We start from the raw sequence: 21,335 nt of genomic DNA on the forward strand, positions 1-21,335 counted from the left end.
TTAAGAACTTTATTAATTATGGTTGAGCCCTTCGGCTTGAGTGTCAGAGGCTGAAGTCTCACGGTTGCCTGATCTCACAAGCTGTCTCCCAACTCATGGGTGTGCACAACAGTGTCCAGAGCCCAGAAGCTTCTTATATTTCTATCAGCTAGGGGGCTCTGTGATCTGATATGGATGTAGCACCCTCCTAGCTAGCTAGGGGGAGCTACTTGTTTTTTTTGGGGGTTTTTTTCAGCAGAAGGGTGAGAAGCAGATGGAAAAAATAGTCAGGGAGGTCAGCTCTGGGTCAGGGCTGAGAGGCTCTGTAGATCAGTTCTCTGATACCTCCCCCTGATCTAGAGACTTGGAGAAGTCTCTAGAACTCAGTGGGTGGGGGTGAGGAGGAGTCGGTCTGCACTCCTAAGGGATCCTGGCCAATCCCCAAGCAGGAGGCTTGGCATGGGGTCCAGACATCTCTTAAGAGTGGCTGAGCCTGCTCAGTAGAGGGGAGAGTTCGGGTAGAAGCTGTGAAGAAGGCTGAGATGCAGGAATTTGGGAGGGGGCCCAGTGGAAAGCGGCCTACCTACAGGCTGGGACCTGGAAAGGAGGATCTCTCAGCCCCACAAAGGGAGGACCACCTGTGGAGCCAGGGAAGCATACCTACCTACACCAGCTCACAGGCAAGGACTGACTAAGTGGCTAATCTTGCACCCCCTGGGCCAGCTAAGGGGAAAGAGCATTCTGATGGGAAACCTGACAACTTAAACTGGCAGCCACTGGATCTCCTTGCCCAGCGATTCCTCCAGACAGCTGGGTAAAAAAGAGGATTTATCTGGGGTCTGGGGTGGTATATCAGGAGAGCTCTCCTAGAAGAGAAGTTCCAGTCTTTGGACTTGTACATAGTTGTCAGCAACCTGTCCTCAGTTCACTGTTCCTTGGGCATCCCGTACACCCCTCAACCCCATCCAATTTTAATACTCCTAATAAAACCTAAGAACCAAGCTCAAGGACCGTTTGCTGTCTCTGGAATGCATGCCTGTGGAAAATGGACCCAAAACGTCAGCAACTCCTAAGGGGGTAGTGCTACACTGGTATTTACAGGGAGACTGTAATTAGAAGAGAGAGTCGGGACGTCCTCCAAACCAAGAGAGGAAACTGGTAGGTGGTGGTCACATCCATAGAAATCCAGAAATACTCAGCAGATGGGAGACTGTAATTAGAAGAGAGAGTTGGGACGTCCTCCAAACCAAGAGAGGAAACTAGTAGGTGGTGGTCACATCCATAGAAACCCAGAAATACTCAGCAGATGGGAGACTGTAATTAGAAGAGAGAGTCGGGACGTCCTCCAAACCAAGAGAGAAAACTAGTAGGTGGTGGTCACATCCATAGAAACCCAGAAATACTCAGCAGATGGGAGACTGTAATTAGAAGAGAGAGTCGGGACGTCCTCCAAACCAAGAGAGGAAACTAGTAGGTGGTGGTCACATCCATAGAAATCCAGAAATACTCAGCAGATGGGAGACTGTAATTAGAAGAGAGAGTCGGGACGTCCTCCAAACCAAGAGAGGAAACTGGTAGGTGGTGGTCACATCCATAGAAACCCAGAAATACTCAGCAGATGGGAGACTGTAATTAGAAGAGAGAGTTGGGACGTCCTCCAAACCAAGAGAGGAAACTAGTAGGTGGTGGTCACATCCATAGAAATCCAGAAATACTCAGCAGATGGGAGACTGTAATTAGAAGAGAGAGTCGGGACGTCCTCCAAACCAAGACAGGAAACTAGTAGGTGGTGGTCACATCCATAGAAATCCAGAAATACTCAGCAGATGGGAGACTGTAATTAGAAGAGAGAGTCGGGACGTCCTCCAAACCAAGAGAGGAAACTAGTAGGTGGTGGTCACATCCATAGAAACCCAGAAATACTCAGCAGATGGGAGACTGTAATTAGAAGAGAGAGTCGGGACGTCCTCCAAACCAAGAGAGGAAACTAGTAGGTGGTGGACACATCCATAGAAACCCAGAAATACTCAGCAGATGGGAGACTGTAATTAGAAGAGAGAGTTGGGACGTCCTCCAAACCAAGAGAGGAAACTAGTAGGTGGTGGTCACATCCATAGAAACCCAGAAATACTCAGCAGATGGGAGACTGTAATTAGAAGAGAGAGTCGGGACGTCCTCCAAACCAAGAGAGGAAACTAGTAGGTGGTGGTCACATCCATAGAAATCCAGAAATACTCAGCAGATGGGAGACTGTAATTAGAAGAGAGAGTCGGGACGTCCTCCAAACCAAGAGAGGAAACTGGTAGGTGGTGGTCACATCCATAGAAATCCAGAAATACTCAGCAGATGGGAGACTGTAATTAGAAGAGAGAGTCGGGACGTCCTCCAAACCAAGACAGGAAACTAGTAGGTGGTGGTCACATCCATAGAAACCTAGAAATACTCAGCAGATGGGAGACTGTAATTAGAAGAGAGAGTCGGGACGTCCTCCAAACCAAGAGAGGAAACTAGTAGGTGGTGGTCACATCCATAGAAACCCAGAAATACTCAGCAGATGGGAGACTGTAATTAGAAGAGAGAGTCGGGACGTCCTCCAAACCAAGAGAGGAAACTAGTAGGTGGTGGTCACATCCATAGAAACCCAGAAATACTCAGCAGATGGGAGACTGAAATTAGAAGAGAGAGTCGGGACGTCCTCCAAACCAAGAGAGGAAACTAGTAGGTGGTGGTCACATCCATAGAAACCCAGAAATACTCAGCAGATGGGAGACTGTAATTAGAAGAGAGAGTCGGGACGTCCTCCAAACCAAGAGAGGAAACTAGTAGGTGGTGGTCACATCCATAGAAATCCAGAAATACTCAGCAGATGGGAGACTGTAATTAGAAGAGAGAGTCGGGACGTCCTCCAAACCAAGAGAGGAAACTGGTAGGTGGTGGTCACATCCATAGAAACCCAGAAATACTCAGCAGATGGGAGACTGTAATTAGAAGAGAGAGTTGGGACGTCCTCCAAACCAAGAGAGGAAACTAGTAGGTGGTGGTCACATCCATAGAAATCCAGAAATACTCAGCAGATGGGAGACTGTAATTAGAAGAGAGAGTCGGGACGTCCTCCAAACCAAGACAGGAAACTAGTAGGTGGTGGTCACATCCATAGAAATCCAGAAATACTCAGCAGATGGGAGACTGTAATTAGAAGAGAGAGTCGGGACGTCCTCCAAACCAAGAGAGGAAACTAGTAGGTGGTGGTCACATCCATAGAAACCCAGAAATACTCAGCAGATGGGAGACTGTAATTAGAAGAGAGAGTCGGGACGTCCTCCAAACCAAGAGAGGAAACTAGTAGGTGGTGGACACATCCATAGAAACCCAGAAATACTCAGCAGATGGGAGACTGTAATTAGAAGAGAGAGTTGGGACGTCCTCCAAACCAAGAGAGGAAACTAGTAGGTGGTGGTCACATCCATAGAAACCCAGAAATACTCAGCAGATGGGAGACTGTAATTAGAAGAGAGAGTCGGGACGTCCTCCAAACCAAGAGAGGAAACTAGTAGGTGGTGGTCACATCCATAGAAATCCAGAAATACTCAGCAGATGGGAGACTGTAATTAGAAGAGAGAGTCGGGACGTCCTCCAAACCAAGAGAGGAAACTGGTAGGTGGTGGTCACATCCATAGAAATCCAGAAATACTCAGCAGATGGGAGACTGTAATTAGAAGAGAGAGTCGGGACGTCCTCCAAACCAAGACAGGAAACTAGTAGGTGGTGGTCACATCCATAGAAACCTAGAAATACTCAGCAGATGGGAGACTGTAATTAGAAGAGAGAGTCGGGACGTCCTCCAAACCAAGAGAGGAAACTAGTAGGTGGTGGACACATCCATAGAAACCCAGAAATACTCAGCAGATGGGAGACTGTAATTAGAAGAGAGAGTCGGGACGTCTTCCAAACCAACAGAGGAAACTAGTAGGTGGTGGTCACATCCATAGAAATCCATAAATACTCAGCAGATGGGAGACTGTAATTAGAAGAGAGAGTCGGGACGTCCTCCAAACCAAGAGAGGAAACTAGTAGGTGGTGGTCACATCTATAGAAACCTAGAAATGCTCAGCAGATGGGAGACTGTAATTAGGAGAGTCGGGACGTCCTCCAAACCAAGAGAGGAAACTAGTAGGTGGTGGTCACATCCATAGAAACCCAGAAATACTCAGCAGATGGGAGACTGTAATAAGAAGAGAGAGTCGGGACGTCCTCCAAACCAAGAGAGGAAACTAGTAGGCGGTGGTCACATCCATAGAAATCCAGAAATACTCAGCAGATGGGAGACTGTAATTAGAAGAGAGAGTCGGGACATCTTCCAAACCAAGAGAGGAAACTAGTAGGCGGTGATGACATCCATAGAAACCTAGAAATACTCAGCAGATGGGAGACTGTAATTAGAAGAGAGAGTCGGGACGTCCTCCAAACCAAGAGAGGAAACTAGTAGGTGGTGGTCACATCCATAGAAATCCAGAAATACTCAGCAGATAGGAGACTGTAATTAGAAGAGAGAGTCGGGACGTCTTCCAAACCAAGAGAGGAAACTAGTAGGTGGTGGTCACATCCATAGAAACCCAGAAATACTCAGCAGATGGGAGACTGTAATTAGAAGAGAGAGTCGGGACGTCTTCCAAACCAAGAGAGGAAACTAGTAGGTGGTGGTCACATCCATAGAAACCCAGAAATACTCAGCAGATGGGAGACTGTAATTAGAAGAGAGTCGGGATGTCCTCCAAACCAAGAGAGGAAACTAGTAGGTGGTGGTCACATCCATAGAAATCCAGAAATACTCAGCAGATGGGAGACTGTAATTAGAAGAGAGAGTCGGGACGTCCTCCAAACCAAGAGAGGAAACTAGTAGGCGGTGGTCACATCCATAGAAATCCAGAAATACTCAGCAGATGGGAGACTGTAATTAGAAGAGAGAGTCGGGACGTCCTCCAAACCAAGAGAGGAAACTAGTAGGTGGTGATGACATCCATAGAAATCCAGAAATACTCAGCAGATGGGAGACTGTAATTAGAAGAGAGAGTCGGGACGTCCTCCAAACCAAGAGAGGAAACTAGTAGGTGGTGGTCACATCCATAGAAACCCAGAAATACTCAGCAGATGGGAGACTGTAATTAGAAGAGAGTCGGGATGTCCTCCAAACCAAGAGAGGAAACTAGTAGGTGGTGGTCACATTCATAGAAATCCAGAAATACTCAGCAGATGGGAGACTGTAATTAGAAGAGAGTCGGGACGTCCTCCAAACCAAGAGAGGAAACTAGTAGGTGGTGGTCACATCCATAGAAACCTAGAAATACTCAGCAGATGGGAGACTGTAATTCAGGGATGGACTGACCATTTGGAAACTCGGGCACTGCCCGAGGGCCCGGAGTCAGTAGGGGGCCCCATGAGATGCCCCTGGTACCTTTTTCATAGGCTTTTTTGAGTTTGGGCAAGGACACAGGGGCCCCATGATCCCCTATTGCCGGGGGCCCCATGAGTTGTCAGTCTGCCCCTGCTGTAATTAGAAGAGAGAGTCGGGACGTCTTCCAAACCAAGAGAGGAAACTAGTAGGTGGTGGTCACATCCATAGAAACCTAGAAATGCTCAGCAGATGGAGGGACTGTAATTAGAAGAGAGAGTCGGGACGTCCTCCAAACCAAGAGAGGAAACTAGTAGGTGGTGGTCATATCCATAGAAACATACTCAGCAGCTGGGAGACTGTAATTAGAGGGTGTCCTCCAGACCAAACCCAGAGTGGAATCTGGCAGTAGTAGTCACATCCAACTGAACTTGTTCTGGAAAGGTTCTCCCTTAGTTCTAATGTGTGAAGAAGATTCCCCAGTATTTATGTCCACTCAGGTAGTACCTTCATCTAGTCAGTATGGATTGTGTAGATGTTGATTGCCAAAGAACTGGACAGGAGGTGGAAGAGTTGCGGAAGTTACCAATTTCATCCAACATACTGAAATGGAGCGTCCAGCAGTTTTGTCCGGCCCTGAGGACAATCATTTCCAGATGACCACTGTATGGATGTAGTCCAAGTGTGGGGGTCTCAACAGCTTCCCATTAGGAAACCAGAGCTGTCAGTCTGCATATGTGTTACTCTCCAGAGTCACATGGCTGAAGGTGGCTGTCAGATCTCCAGAGTAGAGATGGTAAAGTGGCATTAAGTGTAGGAGACAGGTGGTGTAGAAGGCCCTAACCCTGTTTAATGATGGTTGTTCCATTCTGATGTAGATGGCCTCTTCCACACCTCTTGTAAACCAGTTGTCCTCTTTGTCCAAAATGGGACCTCACTGTCCTCCAACGGATGGGATCATATAACTAGAACAGGGGGGGGGGCTGGTCCACAACTTTCACACCTAACGATACTATTCTTAGACAACACCATCTACACGCTCCATGGTGGTTGGATGGAGGTGCCTGTGCTCCCTGTGTGATGGAGAGAAGATACCAGGGGATGTTCCTGATACTCAGTGTGGACAAGTGGCTTGGAGAAGATACAAGGGGAGGTTCCTGATACTCAGTGTGGACAAGTGGCTTGGAGAAGATACAAGGGGAGGTTCCTGATACTCAGTGTGGACAAGTGGCTTGGAGAAGATACCAGGGGATGTTCCTGATACTCAGTGTGGACAAGTGGCTTGGAGAAGATACAAGGGGATGTTCCTGATACTCAGTGTGGACAAGTGGCTTGGAGAAGATACAAGGGGAGGTTCCTGATACTCAGTGTGGACAAGTGGCTTGGAGAAGATACAAGGGGAGGTTCCTGATACTCAGTGTGGACAAGTGGCTTGGAGAAGATACCAGGGGATGTTCCTGATACTCAGTGTGGACAAGTGGCTTGGAGAAGATACAAGGGGAGGTTCCTGATACTCAGTGTGGACAAGTGGCTTGGAGAAGATACAAAACATTAAAGAACAAGTCCAGCTGAGCAACTACAACTAGATGTACCATGACCTGGATACATGAGATCCTTCACAAGAGAGGAAGATTATGGAGCTGTCATAGAAATAAATCACACAGCACTGGAACCAAGGACACAATGCCAAGGGGGCGTGGCTATTCCTGGTATGAAATCACTTCACTGAAGGAACCTCCATAAAGATATTAGAGAAAGACTTCCGGATATTGTGATAGATACACAAACCCACCAATTATTACATCCAACATGGACGATGGCACCAGGTTCGTATTCTGTGGTGCCATTGGATGTTGGCAGTCCACAGCGACAATCCGCCATCGGCACACACGTCTTATCCTGCAAAAGCCAGCCTTCTGGACATCGGCATCCTGCAAGAGAAGAGTAATGGGTAATGTACCACAAGGGTGACCAACGATGGGATGGGGGGAGGGGCAGTAAGAGTGACCGGTCACCAGAGGGATGGGAAAGATGTAACTGGTCACTGGATGGGGGGAGGGGCAGTAAGAGTGACCGGTCACCAGAGGGATGGGAAAGCTGTAACTGGTCACTGGAGAGGGGGAGGGGCAGTAAGAGTGACTGGTCACCAGAGGGATGGTAAAGCTGTAACAGTGACTGGTCACTGGAGAGGGGGAGGGGCAGTAAGAGTGACCGGTCACCAGAGGGATGGGAAAGCTGTAACAGTGACTGGTCACTGGAGAGGGGGAGGGGCAGTAAGAGTGACCGGTCACCAGAGGGATGGGAAAGCTGTAACAGTGACTGCTCACTGGATGGGGGGAGGGGCAGTAAGAGTGACCGGTCACCAGAGGGATGGGAAAGATGTAACTGGTCACTAGAGAGGGGGAGGGGCAGTAAGAGTGACCGGTCACCAGAGGGATGGGAAAGCTGTAACAGTGACTGGTCACTGGATGGGGGGAGGGGCAGTAAGAGTGACCGGTCACCAGAGGGATGGGAAAGCTGTAACTGGTCACTGGATGGGGGGAGGGGCAGTAAGAGTGACCGGTCACCAGAGGGATGGGAAAGCTGTAACTGGTCACTGGAGAGGGGGAGGGGCAGTAAGAGTGACCAGTCAATAGAGGGATGGGAAAGCTGTAACTGGTCACTGGAGAGGGGGAGGGGCAGTAAGAGTGACCGGTCACCAGAGGGATGGGAAAGCTGTAACAGTGACTGGTCACTGGATGGGGGGAGGGGCAGTAAGAGTGACCGGTCACCAGAGGGGTGGGAATCCTGTAACAGTGGCTGGTCACTGGAGAGGGGGAGGGGCAGTAAGAGTGACCGGTCACCAGAGGGATGGGAAAGCTGTAACTGGTCACTGGATGGGGGGAGGGGCAGTAAGAGTGACCGGTCACCAGAGGGATGGGAAAGCTGTAACTGGTCACTGGAGAGGGGGAGGGGCAGTAAGAGTGACCAGTCAATAGAGGGATGGGAAAGCTGTAACTGGTCACTGGAGAGGGGGAGGGGCAGTAAGAGTGACCGGTCACCAGAGGGATGGGAAAGCTGTAACAGTGACTGGTCACTGGATGGGGGGAGGGGCAGTAAGAGTGACCGGTCACCAGAGGGGTGGGAATCCTGTAACAGTGGCTGGTCACTGGAGAGGGGGAGGGGCAGTAAGAGTGACCGGTCACCAGAGGGATGGGAAAGCTGTAACTGGTCACTGGATGGGGGGAGGGGCAGTAAGAGTGACCGGTCACCAGAGGGATGGGAAAGCTGTAACTGGTCACTGGAGAGGGGGAGGGGCAGTAAGAGTGACCAGTCAATAGAGGGATGGGAAAGCTGTAACTGGTCACTGGAGAGGGGGAGGGGCAGTAAGAGTGACCGGTCACCAGAGGGATGGGAAAGCTGTAACAGTGACTGGTCACTGGAGAGGGGGAGGGGCAGTAAGAGTGACCGGTCACCAGAGGGATGGGAAAGATGTAACAGTGACTGCTCACTGGATGGGGGGAGGGGCAGTAAGAGTGACCGGTCACCAGAGGGATGGGAAAGATGTAACTGGTCACTAGAGAGGGGGAGGGGCAGTAAGAGTGACCGGTCACCAGAGGGATGGGAAAGCTGTAACAGTGACTGGTCACTGGATGGGGGGAGGGGCAGTAAGAGTGACCGGTCACCAGAGGGATGGGAAAGCTGTAACTGGTCACTGGAGAGGGGGAGGGGCAGTAAGAGTGACCAGTCAATAGAGGGATGGGAAAGCTGTAACTGGTCACTGGAGAGGGGGAGGGGCAGTAAGAGTGACCGGTCACCAGAGGGATGGGAAAGCTGTAACAGTGACTGGTCACTGGATGGGGGGAGGGGCAGTAAGAGTGACCGGTCACCAGAGGGGTGGGAATCCTGTAACAGTGGCTGGTCACTGGAGAGGGGGAGGGGCAGTAAGAGTGACCGGTCACCAGAGGGATGGGAAAGCTGTAACTGGTCACTGGATGGGGGGAGGGGCAGTAAGAGTGACCGGTCACCAGAGGGATGGGAAAGCTGTAACTGGTCACTGGAGAGGGGGAGGGGCAGTAAGAGTGACCGGTCACCAGAGGGATGGTAAAGCTGTAACAGTGACTGGTCACTGGAGAGGGGGAGGGGCAGTAAGAGTGACCGGTCACCAGAGGGGTGGGAAACCTGTAACAGTGGCTGGCCACTGGAGAGGGGGAGGGGCAGTAAGAGTGACCGGTAACCAGAGGGATGGGAAAGATGTAACTGGTCACTGGAGAGGGGGAGGGGCAGTAAGAGTGACCAGTCACCAGAGAGATGGGAAAGATGTAACTGGTCACTGGAGAGGGGGAGGGGCAGTAAGAGTGACCAGTCACCAGAGAGATGGGAAAGATGTAACTGGTCACTGGAGAGGGGGAGGGGCAGTAAGAGTGACCGGTCACCAGAGGGATGGTAAAGCTGTAACAGTGACTGGTCATTGGAGAGGGGGAGGGGCAGTAAGAGTGACCGGTCACCAGAGGGATGGGAAAGCTGTAACTGGTCACTGGAGAGGGGGAGGGGCAGTAAGAGTGACCGGTCACCAGAGGGATGGTAAAGCTGTAACAGTGACTGGTCACTGGAGAGGGGGAGGGGCAGTAAGAGTGACCAGTCTCCGGCCGCTGTACATTACGGAATATTTGTCACATGACTGAGCTGGCCATACCCATCCGGCACTGCCCCTGCAGGCACTCCACATGTTCCCAGAGGTCAGCACAGGAGCGGGGGCACTTGTTGGCACATTCCACCTTGGAGGCCTTCCCGCGGTCCTCACAATTCTCTCCTGTGGGAGAAGAGAAGTTAGGAAGGTGTGAGCTGGAGACGTTACGGAGCCAAGTCTGACTTCCTCCGGACACTTACCTGGACAGGCAGCCGTGTTACAGCTCTCAGACTGGAAGCGGGCACCCTGGCACTGGGTAACGTCTACGGGGTGATAAATATGGCGCCATCTAGAGCGGAAACCACCACTGCAGGGCTCCCGGCAGGGACTCCATTCCCCCCACTCGTTCCAGATGCACAGATCTGAGACAAAGATGGTGGACATCAGAGGCCAGATAAATCCACCCCATCCCCAACACACCAGGCATACCCACCATCACAGATCTCACGGTCAGGGCATAGCCTCTCCTGGGTCAGCTCCCCTCTACAAGATGGAGACTCTCCTGTCCATGGGAAGCCGGTCCGGGCATTCAGGCAGATCCGGTGTCGGTGCTGGATGGAGAAGAAAGATGGCGGTATGGAGTCATTGTGAGGCGATGGGATGCAGCGACTACACGGCGTCCACTCCGACCATTCGCTGAGAAACGCTTCACCTACACAAGACACCAAACATGTCAGACAAGAGACCCAACCAAAATGGTGCAACCTACCCAACCAAAATGGTGCAACCTACCCAACCAAAATGGTGCAACCTACCCAACCAAAATGGTGCAACCTACCCAACCAAAATGGTGCAACCTACCCAACCAAAATGGTGCAACCTACCCAACCAAAATGGTGCAACCTACCCAACCAAAATGGTGCAACCTACCCAACCAAAATGGTGCAACCTACCCAACCAAAATGGTGCAACCTACCCAACCAAAATGGTGCAACCTACCCAACCAAAATGGTGCAACCTACCCATCCAAAATGGTGCAACCTACCCAACCAAAATGATGCAACCTACCCAACCAAAATGATGCAACCCACCCAACCAAAATGGTGCAACCTACCCAACCAAAATGGTGCAACCTACCCAACCAAAATGGTGCAACCTACCCAACCAAAATGGTGCAACCTACCCAACCAAAATGATGCAACCTACCCAACCAAAATGGTGCAACCTACCCAACCAAAATGATGCAACCTACCCAACCAAAATGGTGCAACCCACCCAACCAAAATGGTGCAACCTACCCAACCAAAATGATGCAACCTACCCAACCAAAATGGTGCAACCTACCCAACCAAAATGGTGCAACCCACCCAACCAAAATGGTGCAACCTACCCAACCAAAATGATGCAACCTACCCAACCAAAATGGTGCAACCTACCCAACCAAAATGGGGCAACCTACCCAACCAAAATGGTGCAACCTACCCAACCAAAATGATGCAACCTACCCAACCAAAATGATGCAACCTACAGAACCAAAATGATGCAACCTACCCAACCAAAATGATGCAACCTACCCAACCAAAATGATGCAACCTACCCAACCAAAATGGTGCAACCTACCCAACCAAAATGGTGCAACCTACCCAACCAAAATGGTGCAACCTACCCAACCAAAATGATGCAACCTACCCAACCAAAATGATGCAACCTACCCAACCCAAATGGTGCAACCTACCCAACCAAAATGGTGCAACCTACCCAACCAAAATGATGCAACCTACCCAACCAAAATGATGCAACCTACCCAACCAAAATGGTGCAACCTACCCAACCAAAATGATGCAACCTACCCAACCAAAATGGTGCAACCTACCCAACCAAAATGATGCAACCTACCCAACCAAAATGGTGCAACCTACCCAACCAAAATGATGCAACCTACCCAACCAAAATGATGCAACCTACCCAACCAAAATGATGCAACCTACCCAACCAAAATGGTGCAACCTACCCAACCAAAATGATGCAACCTACCCAACCAAAATGATGCAAGCTACCCAACCAAAATGATGCAACCTACCCAACAAAAATGATGCAACCTACCCAACCAAAATGGTGCAACCTACCCAACCAAAATGGTGCAACCTACCCAATCAAAATGGTGCAACCTAACCAACCAAAATGATGCAACCTACCCAACCAAAATGGTGCAACCTACCCAACCAAAATGGTGCAACCTACCCAACCAAAATGATGCAACCTACGCCGGAGAACACGTGCTGTACATTCTGTGCTATGAGACAAATGGAAACCACTGTTGACCATCTCCACCACAGAGAGAGAACTTCATGGAGCCCCACGACCTCTGCACCTCCTATATATTACAGGGCTGAGAGCGGACATGTCTACCCATCCATCATGGAGCATTCTCCTGCCCCTGAGGAAGTGTGGTTCTACATGAAACAGGTCAGGTATGTCCACTCTTAGGTTACAGGGTTGGTGAAAGGGCCACAGCCCCCCATCGTCGAATCAGGAGCCTCTATATGTAAGCTCCATGAAGCCCATGTAGGCCGTGAACTCGGGCTCCAAGGCATGGCTTCCTTCCTTCTAGCAAACCAGCCAATGAGATTTTCTATAGGTTTTGGAGAGTGGCCATATACATAACTTACCTTCACAGTTTTTTCTGTTACACTGCAGCTCCCCCTGGTGACAGACGCTGGAAAGACATAAAGGCGGTTACCTCCAGGTCATGTGACCTAATAACTACAACCCAAAGTCTAATTCTACAATGGAATTTGGATGTAATGAAGTCCTTTATGGTCTTGTGATCCGGACGTTCAGTGTAACACAACAAGGATGGATATGGTGCCATTCAGGGGACATAAAAAGTGGCCCCTCCCTTTATTTGGTAGACTCCTCCCCCTCATTATGTGATAATCTCCCAAGACAGAACGTATGTACAGACAATTATGTATCAGACTCACCACTCTCTACAGCCAAGACGCAGGGTGTCACCCGGGGTCAGATACGCCAAGCCATCATGAGACGTGTATGGACAGCCACACTCCGAGGGGCGGACACATTCGCCGTACTGCTCCAGGAACCCCTGAGAGGACATGGGAGAGGCCATCACACATTTATTATTCCATAGATAAGGACTTCCTGTGACGGGAGTGACTTTGGGTGGGGGGCCCATGGAACACAGCTCACTTTGGGTGGGGGGCCCATGGAACACAGCTCACTTTGGGTGGGGGGCCCATGGAACACAGCTCACTTTGGGTGGGGGCCCATGGAACACAGCTCACTTTGGGTGGGGGCCCATGGAACACAGCTCACTTTGGGTGGGGGCCCATGGAACACAGCTCACTTTGGGTGGGGGCCCATGGAACACAGCTCACTTTGGGTGGGGGCCCATGGAACACAGCTCACTTTGGGTGGGGGGTTAATGGAACACAGCTCACTTTGGGTGGGGGGCTCATGGAACACAGCTCACTTTGGGTGGGGGGCCCATGGAACACAGCTCACTTTGGGTGGGGGGCCCATGGAACACAGCTCACTTTGGGTGGGGGGCCCATGGAACACAGCTCACTTTGGGTGGGGGGCCCATGGAACACAGCTCACTTTGGGTGGGGGGCTCATGGAACACAGCTCACTTTGGGTGGGGGGCCCATGGAACGCAGCTCACTTTGGGTGGGGGGCTCATGGAACGCAGCTCACTTTGGGTGGGGGGCTCATGGAACGCAGCTCACTTTGGGTGGGAGGGGCCCATGGAACGCAGCTCACTTTGGGTGGGGGGCTCATGGAACGCAGCTCACTTTGGGTGGGGGGCTCATGGAACACAGCTCACTTTGGGTGGGGGGCTCATGGAACGCAGCTCACTTTGGGTGGGGGGGGCCCATGGAATGCAGCTCACTTTGGGTGGGGGGCTCATGGAACACAGCTCACTTTGGGTGGGGGGCTCATGGAACACAGCTCACTTTGGGTGGGGGGCCCATGGAACACAGCTCACTCTGGGTGGGGGGCCCATGGAACACAGCTCACTTTGGGTGGGGGGCTCATGGAACACATCTCACTTTGGGTGGGGGGCCCATGGAACACAGCCCCCTTTGGAGAGGTGGGGAGACCCCTTTCTCAGCTCCCCATATCCCTCCTATGTGTAAGTCCCCCTGTGCCTGTTAGGGGTACAGGGTGAATGTCCTGATATTGTGTAGACATGTATAGGTGGGGGGGGGGGGGGTTGTGGATTGTTTACTGCCATGTGGTCCCATTGTTCTATTGTGTCTTGCTTGGGAGCAAACTATTATGGGATGTATGTGTTTGTGTATTGGCTTGGTGGGGGGTGTTCCCAGCAGCCCTCCCTCCTGATGGGAGTGTCTGCTGTGTGGCTCTTGATGTATTGCCCCGCCCTCTGTATATATCTGGTGTCTGTGGTAAAATAAAGCAGTCCACTTCCTCTTTTAATACAAGTCTGGTGTGTCTCGTCCTGTATGGTCAGCGGTGGGGTCCGTGGATCTGTGTTTGGACAGGGAAGCGGGAGTCTAACAGGAATACCCCAGTGCAGTCGGGGTCCGGTTCCGTTACATTGGTGCAGTCGGGGTCCGGTTCCGTTACATTGGTGCAGTCGGGGTCCGGTTCCGTTACATTGGTGCAGTCGGGGTCCGGTTCCGTTACATTGGTGCAGTCGGGGTCCGGTTCCGTTACACTTCCAGGAACCTTCTCTACTGATTACAGATCTCCACAAAGATTCCAAGGTGAAGCCACCACAAATGGAATGGAGACTCTAATGGGCCCCAGTCAGACAATGAAGGACCTGACCTTTGCCTGGTCACACTCCAGCACTAGAACTGCACCCACCCCTCTGGCACTGAACACGGACCTGGCACTCACCGGGGGGCAGTAACAGCCGGGCTGGCAGGTGGACACGTTGCGGCAAATCTCCGGTGATAATCGGGAGAGACAGAGGCTGTCACATGGAGAACCACATGGGCTGAATAGAAATGGAGGCCAACAGCTGGACTCTGAGACAAGAGAGAGGAACGAATATCAGACAAAACATCAGGAAAATCATATGTTGGACACGGGTCACGTGCGATCCCAGCCATCTTGGAGGACATATTGAACATGGTCATGGTCACCCTTGTATGAGCTCAGATCCGGTTCATTGGAATATTTGGTTGTGGCCAGTGGAACACGGACCTGGCACATGTAACAGTGAAGGATTCCTACCTGAACACCCTGACAGGTCACATGTCCGAACTTCACTGCCCAGCTTGTCACATGCGTCGACGTTTGGCCCTTGAGGCTCCCTGTAGCGGTGCTGGAGGGTGGAGTGACAGGAGCATTCTGACCAATTACTCCACTGGCCCCAGAAGCAGCTTCCTGCAAGGCACACACAGAGCATGGAACAGACCTGTGACTGCAAGGAACACATATGACCACAAGGAACACATATGACCGCAAGGAACACATATGACCGCAAGGAACACATATGACCGCAAGGAACACATATGACCGCAAGGAACACACATGACCGCAAGTAACACACATGACCGCAAGTAACACACATGACCGCAAGTAACACATATGACCGCATGGAACACATATGACCGCATGGAACACATATGACCGCATGGAACACACATGACCACATGAAACACATATGACTGCAAGGAACACATATGACCGCATGGAACACACATGACCACATGAAACACATATGACCGCAAGGAACACATATGACCGCATGGAACACACATGACCACATGAAACACATATGACCACAAGGAACACATATGACCGCATGGAACACACATGACCGCATGAAACACACATGACCACATGAAACACATATGACCACAAGGAACACATATGACCACAAGGAACACATATGACCGCATGGAACACACATGACCACATGAAACACATATGACCACAAGGAACACATATGACCGCAAGGAACACACATGACCACATGAAACACATATGACCGCAAGGAACACATATGACCAGACAGACAACATAGATCACATAAGTACATGTTTCCCAATGTTTGATACAAGCCATGTTCCCGCACTCACCTTCACACGGCTGCAGGTAACACGCCGCAGTCTCCACGTGCTCCCCGTCATTACATTCCACATCCGAAGATTCAGCACCGTGACAATCGCACCGCCATGTCCGGCTGCTAATTCCAGTGCCGCAGCTCCGGGAACACGGACTCCACTCCGACCAGCCGCACCGGCTGCTGCCTGAAGGGACCACAGACACATAAGGGTGGAATGTTCCAGTCAATGATGGAATAATGGTGGACAATAAAAGGCAGTAATGATGGCGATATACAGCAAGGGTCATCATTACAAATCATGGGGCCCCATACAACCTACCGACAGGCCCCCAGACTGGTACGTACCTAGGACTGATACAGTAATTGTGCTATCCCCGAAACCGGGGCACCCACAGACTCCATCACAAACATTTGGACATGCATGGGGCTGCTGGCTCCTCCTCCTCCAGAACATGGGACAAATGGACGAGCTCTATGACAAGCAGATAATGTGCCACATCGACCACTCAGCAGGCAAACTCAAGTGTGGCAAGCTGGTTTGGGACTCTCCTCAGCTTTGTTGGGCTTTGTGATGCCATTTTGCATGTTCTTCTGATAAGTGGGTTGGTTTCAAGCCGCTTCCACCTGCCTGCCACTAATTGCAAGCCCTCAGTGCACCTGGACCAGCTTGTCCTCCCCTGTGGTGAGTAGGGTAGGAACAGGACTGCCACTCTCAGACCTCATCAATACGGGGATTCTTCCTGCTTCCATGCCCAACCCAGGCCTCCCTGCTGAATTGACAGAGCCTAGGCCTCGCACGGAAGTACCAAAGCAAAGTCTCTCTTGTGGTTTGCAAAAATCGGTGAACTTTGGCAGTGTTTTTGTCAGGGTCCTGTCCATGGCAGAAGTTCTGGAAGATCTGGCATTTCTGCCAGTACTCTGCATGGCCGCAGAAGGACACATCAGCCTCAGTTTGGTGCCAGATGGCCTTTATAAGGAGGCTCATCACTTCCTCAAGTTGCTGGATGATGTCTAGCTCCCCGTGCCCTGTTCCTGGTTCCTGTGACTTTGACCCGTGATTTCCTGTTACCGACTCGGCTTGCTCCTGGACCCGTCTACTCTGCCTTACCCTTGATCTGACCTCGGCTTGGCTTACGGATACTCTCTCTCTCTCTCCTCTGTGAATGACCTCGGCTATCCCATCTGACTACATCCACTCTGATTCCCACCTGGTACCTGACCTCGGCTTGAACCGACTACCCAGTAAACACCTAAATCCCGGAGGGGCTTGCATACCACGCACAGGCACTTCCTGTCTGCAGACCTATCTCTGTGCACCAGCTGTGCTTCTGAGTGGACCACCAACCAGCACTCCTACAGGCGACCTGTGCAAATTTGGACCTTACTCCCACTCTCAGGGGAGTCCGGAACTTAGCCACAAGGGAAGCCCTCTCTCCATTGGCCTCCATCACTAGGTACGTGATAGCTTTGCAGAATTGGAACATCTATATGTCCCAGATTCCCACTTTCTCCAGACCCATACCATATGTCCACTATGGGTGGAGATACTGGTGGGCAGAGGGAGAACAGGCACACATCTCACCTTTCATCACTCCCTTTGAGACATGTTCCCACCTATGGCCAACCCCCGACTTTATGTCCACTGAAAAAATCCAACAATGTTAGGGAGGAGGAGGAGGAGGAGGAACGCCATTGTTTTCAATCTTCACATGATTGACTGTTTAAAGAGGACGCAGATTAACTTCACTTCACCCAGGATTTAGTAAATGAGGTCCTTCATATATAGAGAACCTTGAGAGTTACATAGACAACAGAGGGTAACATGGTGGACGGCTCACCCTCACAGTGCTGACTGGTACAGTTTCTCCTCTCGGTGTCCGGGCCTTCGCATTCAGAGCCATTGTTACGTGGAGGAGGGTTGATACAGGCACGACTCCGGATTTGGACAGCAGCACCACATGTGGCCGGACATTCAGACCACGGAGACCAAGGCGTCCAGTCACCATTCACTGAATATTGGATAGAAGGGCAGAATTACCCACAGAAGGGAATGTCTCTATTACTACCCCCATCATTGGTGTTGCTTCAGCTCAACTGCGAGAACACAAGTTACAACACACAGAAATATTGGCCACCACCGCCATACTGGAGGACATGAGAGGGAACACATGGCTGGCCTCACTGTGAGATATCAGGAAACACTCTGAGGAACATCCAAGAGGAAGGAGCTGAGGGCCACAGAGAACTTGAAGAGGTTGAGGACAGAGATAAGGAAGAGGAACAAGAAGAGAAACAATAAAGAGGAAATGTGAAGAGGAAGAGGAACCAGAAAAGGAGGAGGACCCAGAAAAAGTGCAAAGATAAAGACAAGGCGGAATGAGATAAATGAGAGGACAGAAGAGGAGAAGATAACCATGAGGAGAAAGAAACCATGATAAAGGGACATGAAGAAGAGCGAGAAGAGGAATGGGAGGAGGAAGATGAAAAAGAATGAGAGGTAAAGGAAGATGGAGATGAGGAAGAGGAACAAGAAAAGAAAGAGAAATGAGAAAAAGAAGAAAAAAAGAAGAGGGACAAGAAGAGGAAGATGAAAAAGAACAGGAATGGGAAGAGGAACTTAAAGAGGAAGAAAAAGATGAGAAAGAAGATCAATAGGAGGAAGAGGAAGGAAAAGAGTTAAAGGAACAAGAAGAGAAATGAGAAGAAAAAGGGCAAAAGAAACAAGAATTGGAAAATGAACAAAAAGATTAAAAAGAAGCAAGAAGAATAAAAGGAACGGGAAGATTGGGAGGAATGAGAAGAGTAAGAGGAATGAAAGACGGAACAAGAAGGATGAGAAGAAAAACAGGAATAGAAATAGGAAGTGGGACAAGAAGAGGACATAGTCGAGAAAAGGATCCTAAAGGGGAAGAGGAACATGAAAAGAAATATGAAAAGGAACATGAAAAGTAGCGTGAAGAGGAATAAGAACAGACGAGAAATGAGAAGTGGACCACGAAGAGGAACAAGAACATGAAGAGAATCATTCAAAGTAGCATGAAGGGAAACAAGAAACAAGAGGAGAAAATAAATAAGAAGAGGAACATGAGAGGTAGCGTGAAGAGAAACAAGAAGAGAAGAAAAACAAGACGAGGATCCTGAAGAGGAAAAGGAAGGGGAAGTGAAACATGCAGAGGACTGTGAGGTACAAGAAGAGAGGAGAAATGAGAAGAGGAACATGAAGAGGAACAAGAACATGAAGAGGATCATTCAAAGTAGCATGAAGAGGCACAAGAAGAGAAAATAAACAAGAAGAGGAACGTAAGAGGTAGCGTGAAGAGAAACGAGAAGAGAAGAAAAACAAGACGAGGATCCTGAAGAGGAAAAGGAAGGGGAAGAGGAACATGAAGAGGAACGTAAAAACTAGTATGAAGAGGTACAAGAAGAAAAGAGAAATGAGAAGAGGACCATGAAGAGGAACAAGAACATGAAGAGGTTCATTCAAAGTAGCATGAAGAGGAACAAGAAGAGAAAAGAAACAATAAGAGGACCATGAAGAGGAACATGAAAAGTGGTGTAAAGAGGCACAAGAAGATAAAAACAAGAAGAGGAACGTAAGAGGTAGCGTGAAGAGAAACGAGAAGAGAAGAAAAACAAGAAGAAGATCCTGAAGAGAAAGAGGAAGCAGAAGAGGAACATGAAGAGGAACGTGAAGAGGTACAAGAAGAGAAGAGAAATGAGAAGAGGAACATGAAGGGGAAAAGGAAGGGGAAGAGGAACATGAAGAGGAACGTGAAGAGGTACAAGAAGAGAAGAGAAATGAGAAGAGGAACATGAAGGGGAAGAGGAGCATGAAGAGGAACTTGAAGAGGTACAAGAAGATAAATGAGAAGAGGAACATGAAGTGGAAAAGGAAGGGGAAGAGGAACATGAAGAGGAACGTGAAGAGGTACAAGAAGAGAAGAGAAATGAGAAGAGGAACATGAAGAGGAACAAGAACATAAAGAGGATCATTCAAAGTAGCATGAAGAGGAACAAAAAGAGAAAAGAAACAATAAGAGGATCATGAAGAGGTACAAGAAGAGAAGAGGAACATGAAGAGGAATGTGAAGGAGAAAAGGAAGGGGAAGAGGAACATGAAGAGGAACGTGAAGAGGTACAAGAAGAGAAGATAAATCAGAAGAGGAACATGAAGGGGAAAAGGAAGGAGAAGAGAAAATCTTGATACAAGAAGGAGTAACAATCAGGTTTCAGCACTACAGTGAAGATGGAGTCCCTGGAGATGGGCACTCACCTCTGCATTCAATGTCCTGGCAGTAGTTCCCCTCTGGGGTGCAGATACTGGAGGAAGAGATATAATGAAGTCAGAAGGAGACACACGGGTGGAGGAAGCAGCGTCTATCTACCAGAACTCCCCGCACTGCCCCCAATCTGTGGAATTCTCTTCACTACGTTCCACTTTATGTTCTAGAGTATGACATCACACTTTCCAGCCAATGCCTGGTCACTGTTTGCTTCCTTTCCAGTTCTCTTCTCCAATCCTCATTCTCCCTCCTGACAGTGCTATCCTCCCTCAATCAGCACCAGGCCTATGGGTAGGCAGAAAAGATGGCTGCCTTGGGTGCTTGAGCAGGAGAAGGGTGCAAAAGGGGCGGAACCTACAATCTACACAGCTGAGATAGTTTACAGCCCATCAATGGGGAGGGGGTTGCACTTTGGCCATTTCAGACCCTGGCTGCACCCCGTATGTGACTTGTCCTTCAGAACAGATCATGTGACCAAGGCCTTCAGACAGGTGGCCAGCAATAAAAGGAGCCCAGAGCAGCATTTTCTCCAGAAAAGATAAATATATCAGCACAAGTAAACCCTCTACATCAGGATCCCCATCACAGCCCTCCTAATATCAGGGTCCTCATCAGAGTTCCCCCTTACATCAGGTCAAAGCAGAGACCATAGGCAGCCTCTGGTGACCCGAATCCTCAGTCTGTACATTGGGGGTGTGACCTGACCCTAGCCATGGGCCTAATAAGATCTCACAGTGGGCCAGATTTGACCCGCGGGCCATGGTATGGAGACCCCTGCTACAGAGGAACCCCCAAGGTAGACCCCTCATTTTTATGGATACTGACCACTGCTGACACTCGCCCACCAGCCACACGTCCCCCGTCTGCCGCTCCCAGCCCCCGTGTGGGCACAGCTCCGGGCACCTCCCTGGGTGACACGGGCGGGATTGACTCTCCGGATTCCGGCACTGCTCCCTCTGTGAGCCCGACGTGGAGGTCCTGTACACCGGAGAAGATGGTCAGGATGCTATA

The 21,335-nt window shown here is 50.1% G+C and overlaps 1 protein-coding gene across 1 annotated transcript in view; it reads right to left on the reverse strand.

Moving 5' to 3' along the window:
- Positions 1 to 21,335, reverse strand: part of LOC149428586 (SCO-spondin-like) — a 161,706-nt gene that overhangs the window by 9,724 nt on the left and 130,647 nt on the right. Inside the window, 12 exon segments of the mRNA XM_089667228.1 lie at positions 7,161 to 7,299; positions 10,044 to 10,160; positions 10,238 to 10,399; positions 10,471 to 10,689; positions 12,647 to 12,693; positions 12,962 to 13,083; positions 14,865 to 14,995; positions 15,204 to 15,356; positions 16,055 to 16,225; positions 17,880 to 18,050; positions 20,315 to 20,361; positions 21,150 to 21,302. Coding sequence (XP_089523354.1) covers positions 7,161 to 7,299; positions 10,044 to 10,160; positions 10,238 to 10,399; positions 10,471 to 10,689; positions 12,647 to 12,693; positions 12,962 to 13,083; positions 14,865 to 14,995; positions 15,204 to 15,356; positions 16,055 to 16,225; positions 17,880 to 18,050; positions 20,315 to 20,361; positions 21,150 to 21,302 — 1,632 coding nt within the window.

This window comes from Staurois parvus, unplaced genomic scaffold (genome assembly GCF_062004578.1).
Source record: "Staurois parvus isolate SC_StPar_1 unplaced genomic scaffold, SC_StPar_1.0 ptg003112l, whole genome shotgun sequence".
Taxonomy (NCBI): domain Eukaryota; kingdom Metazoa; phylum Chordata; class Amphibia; order Anura; family Ranidae; genus Staurois; species Staurois parvus.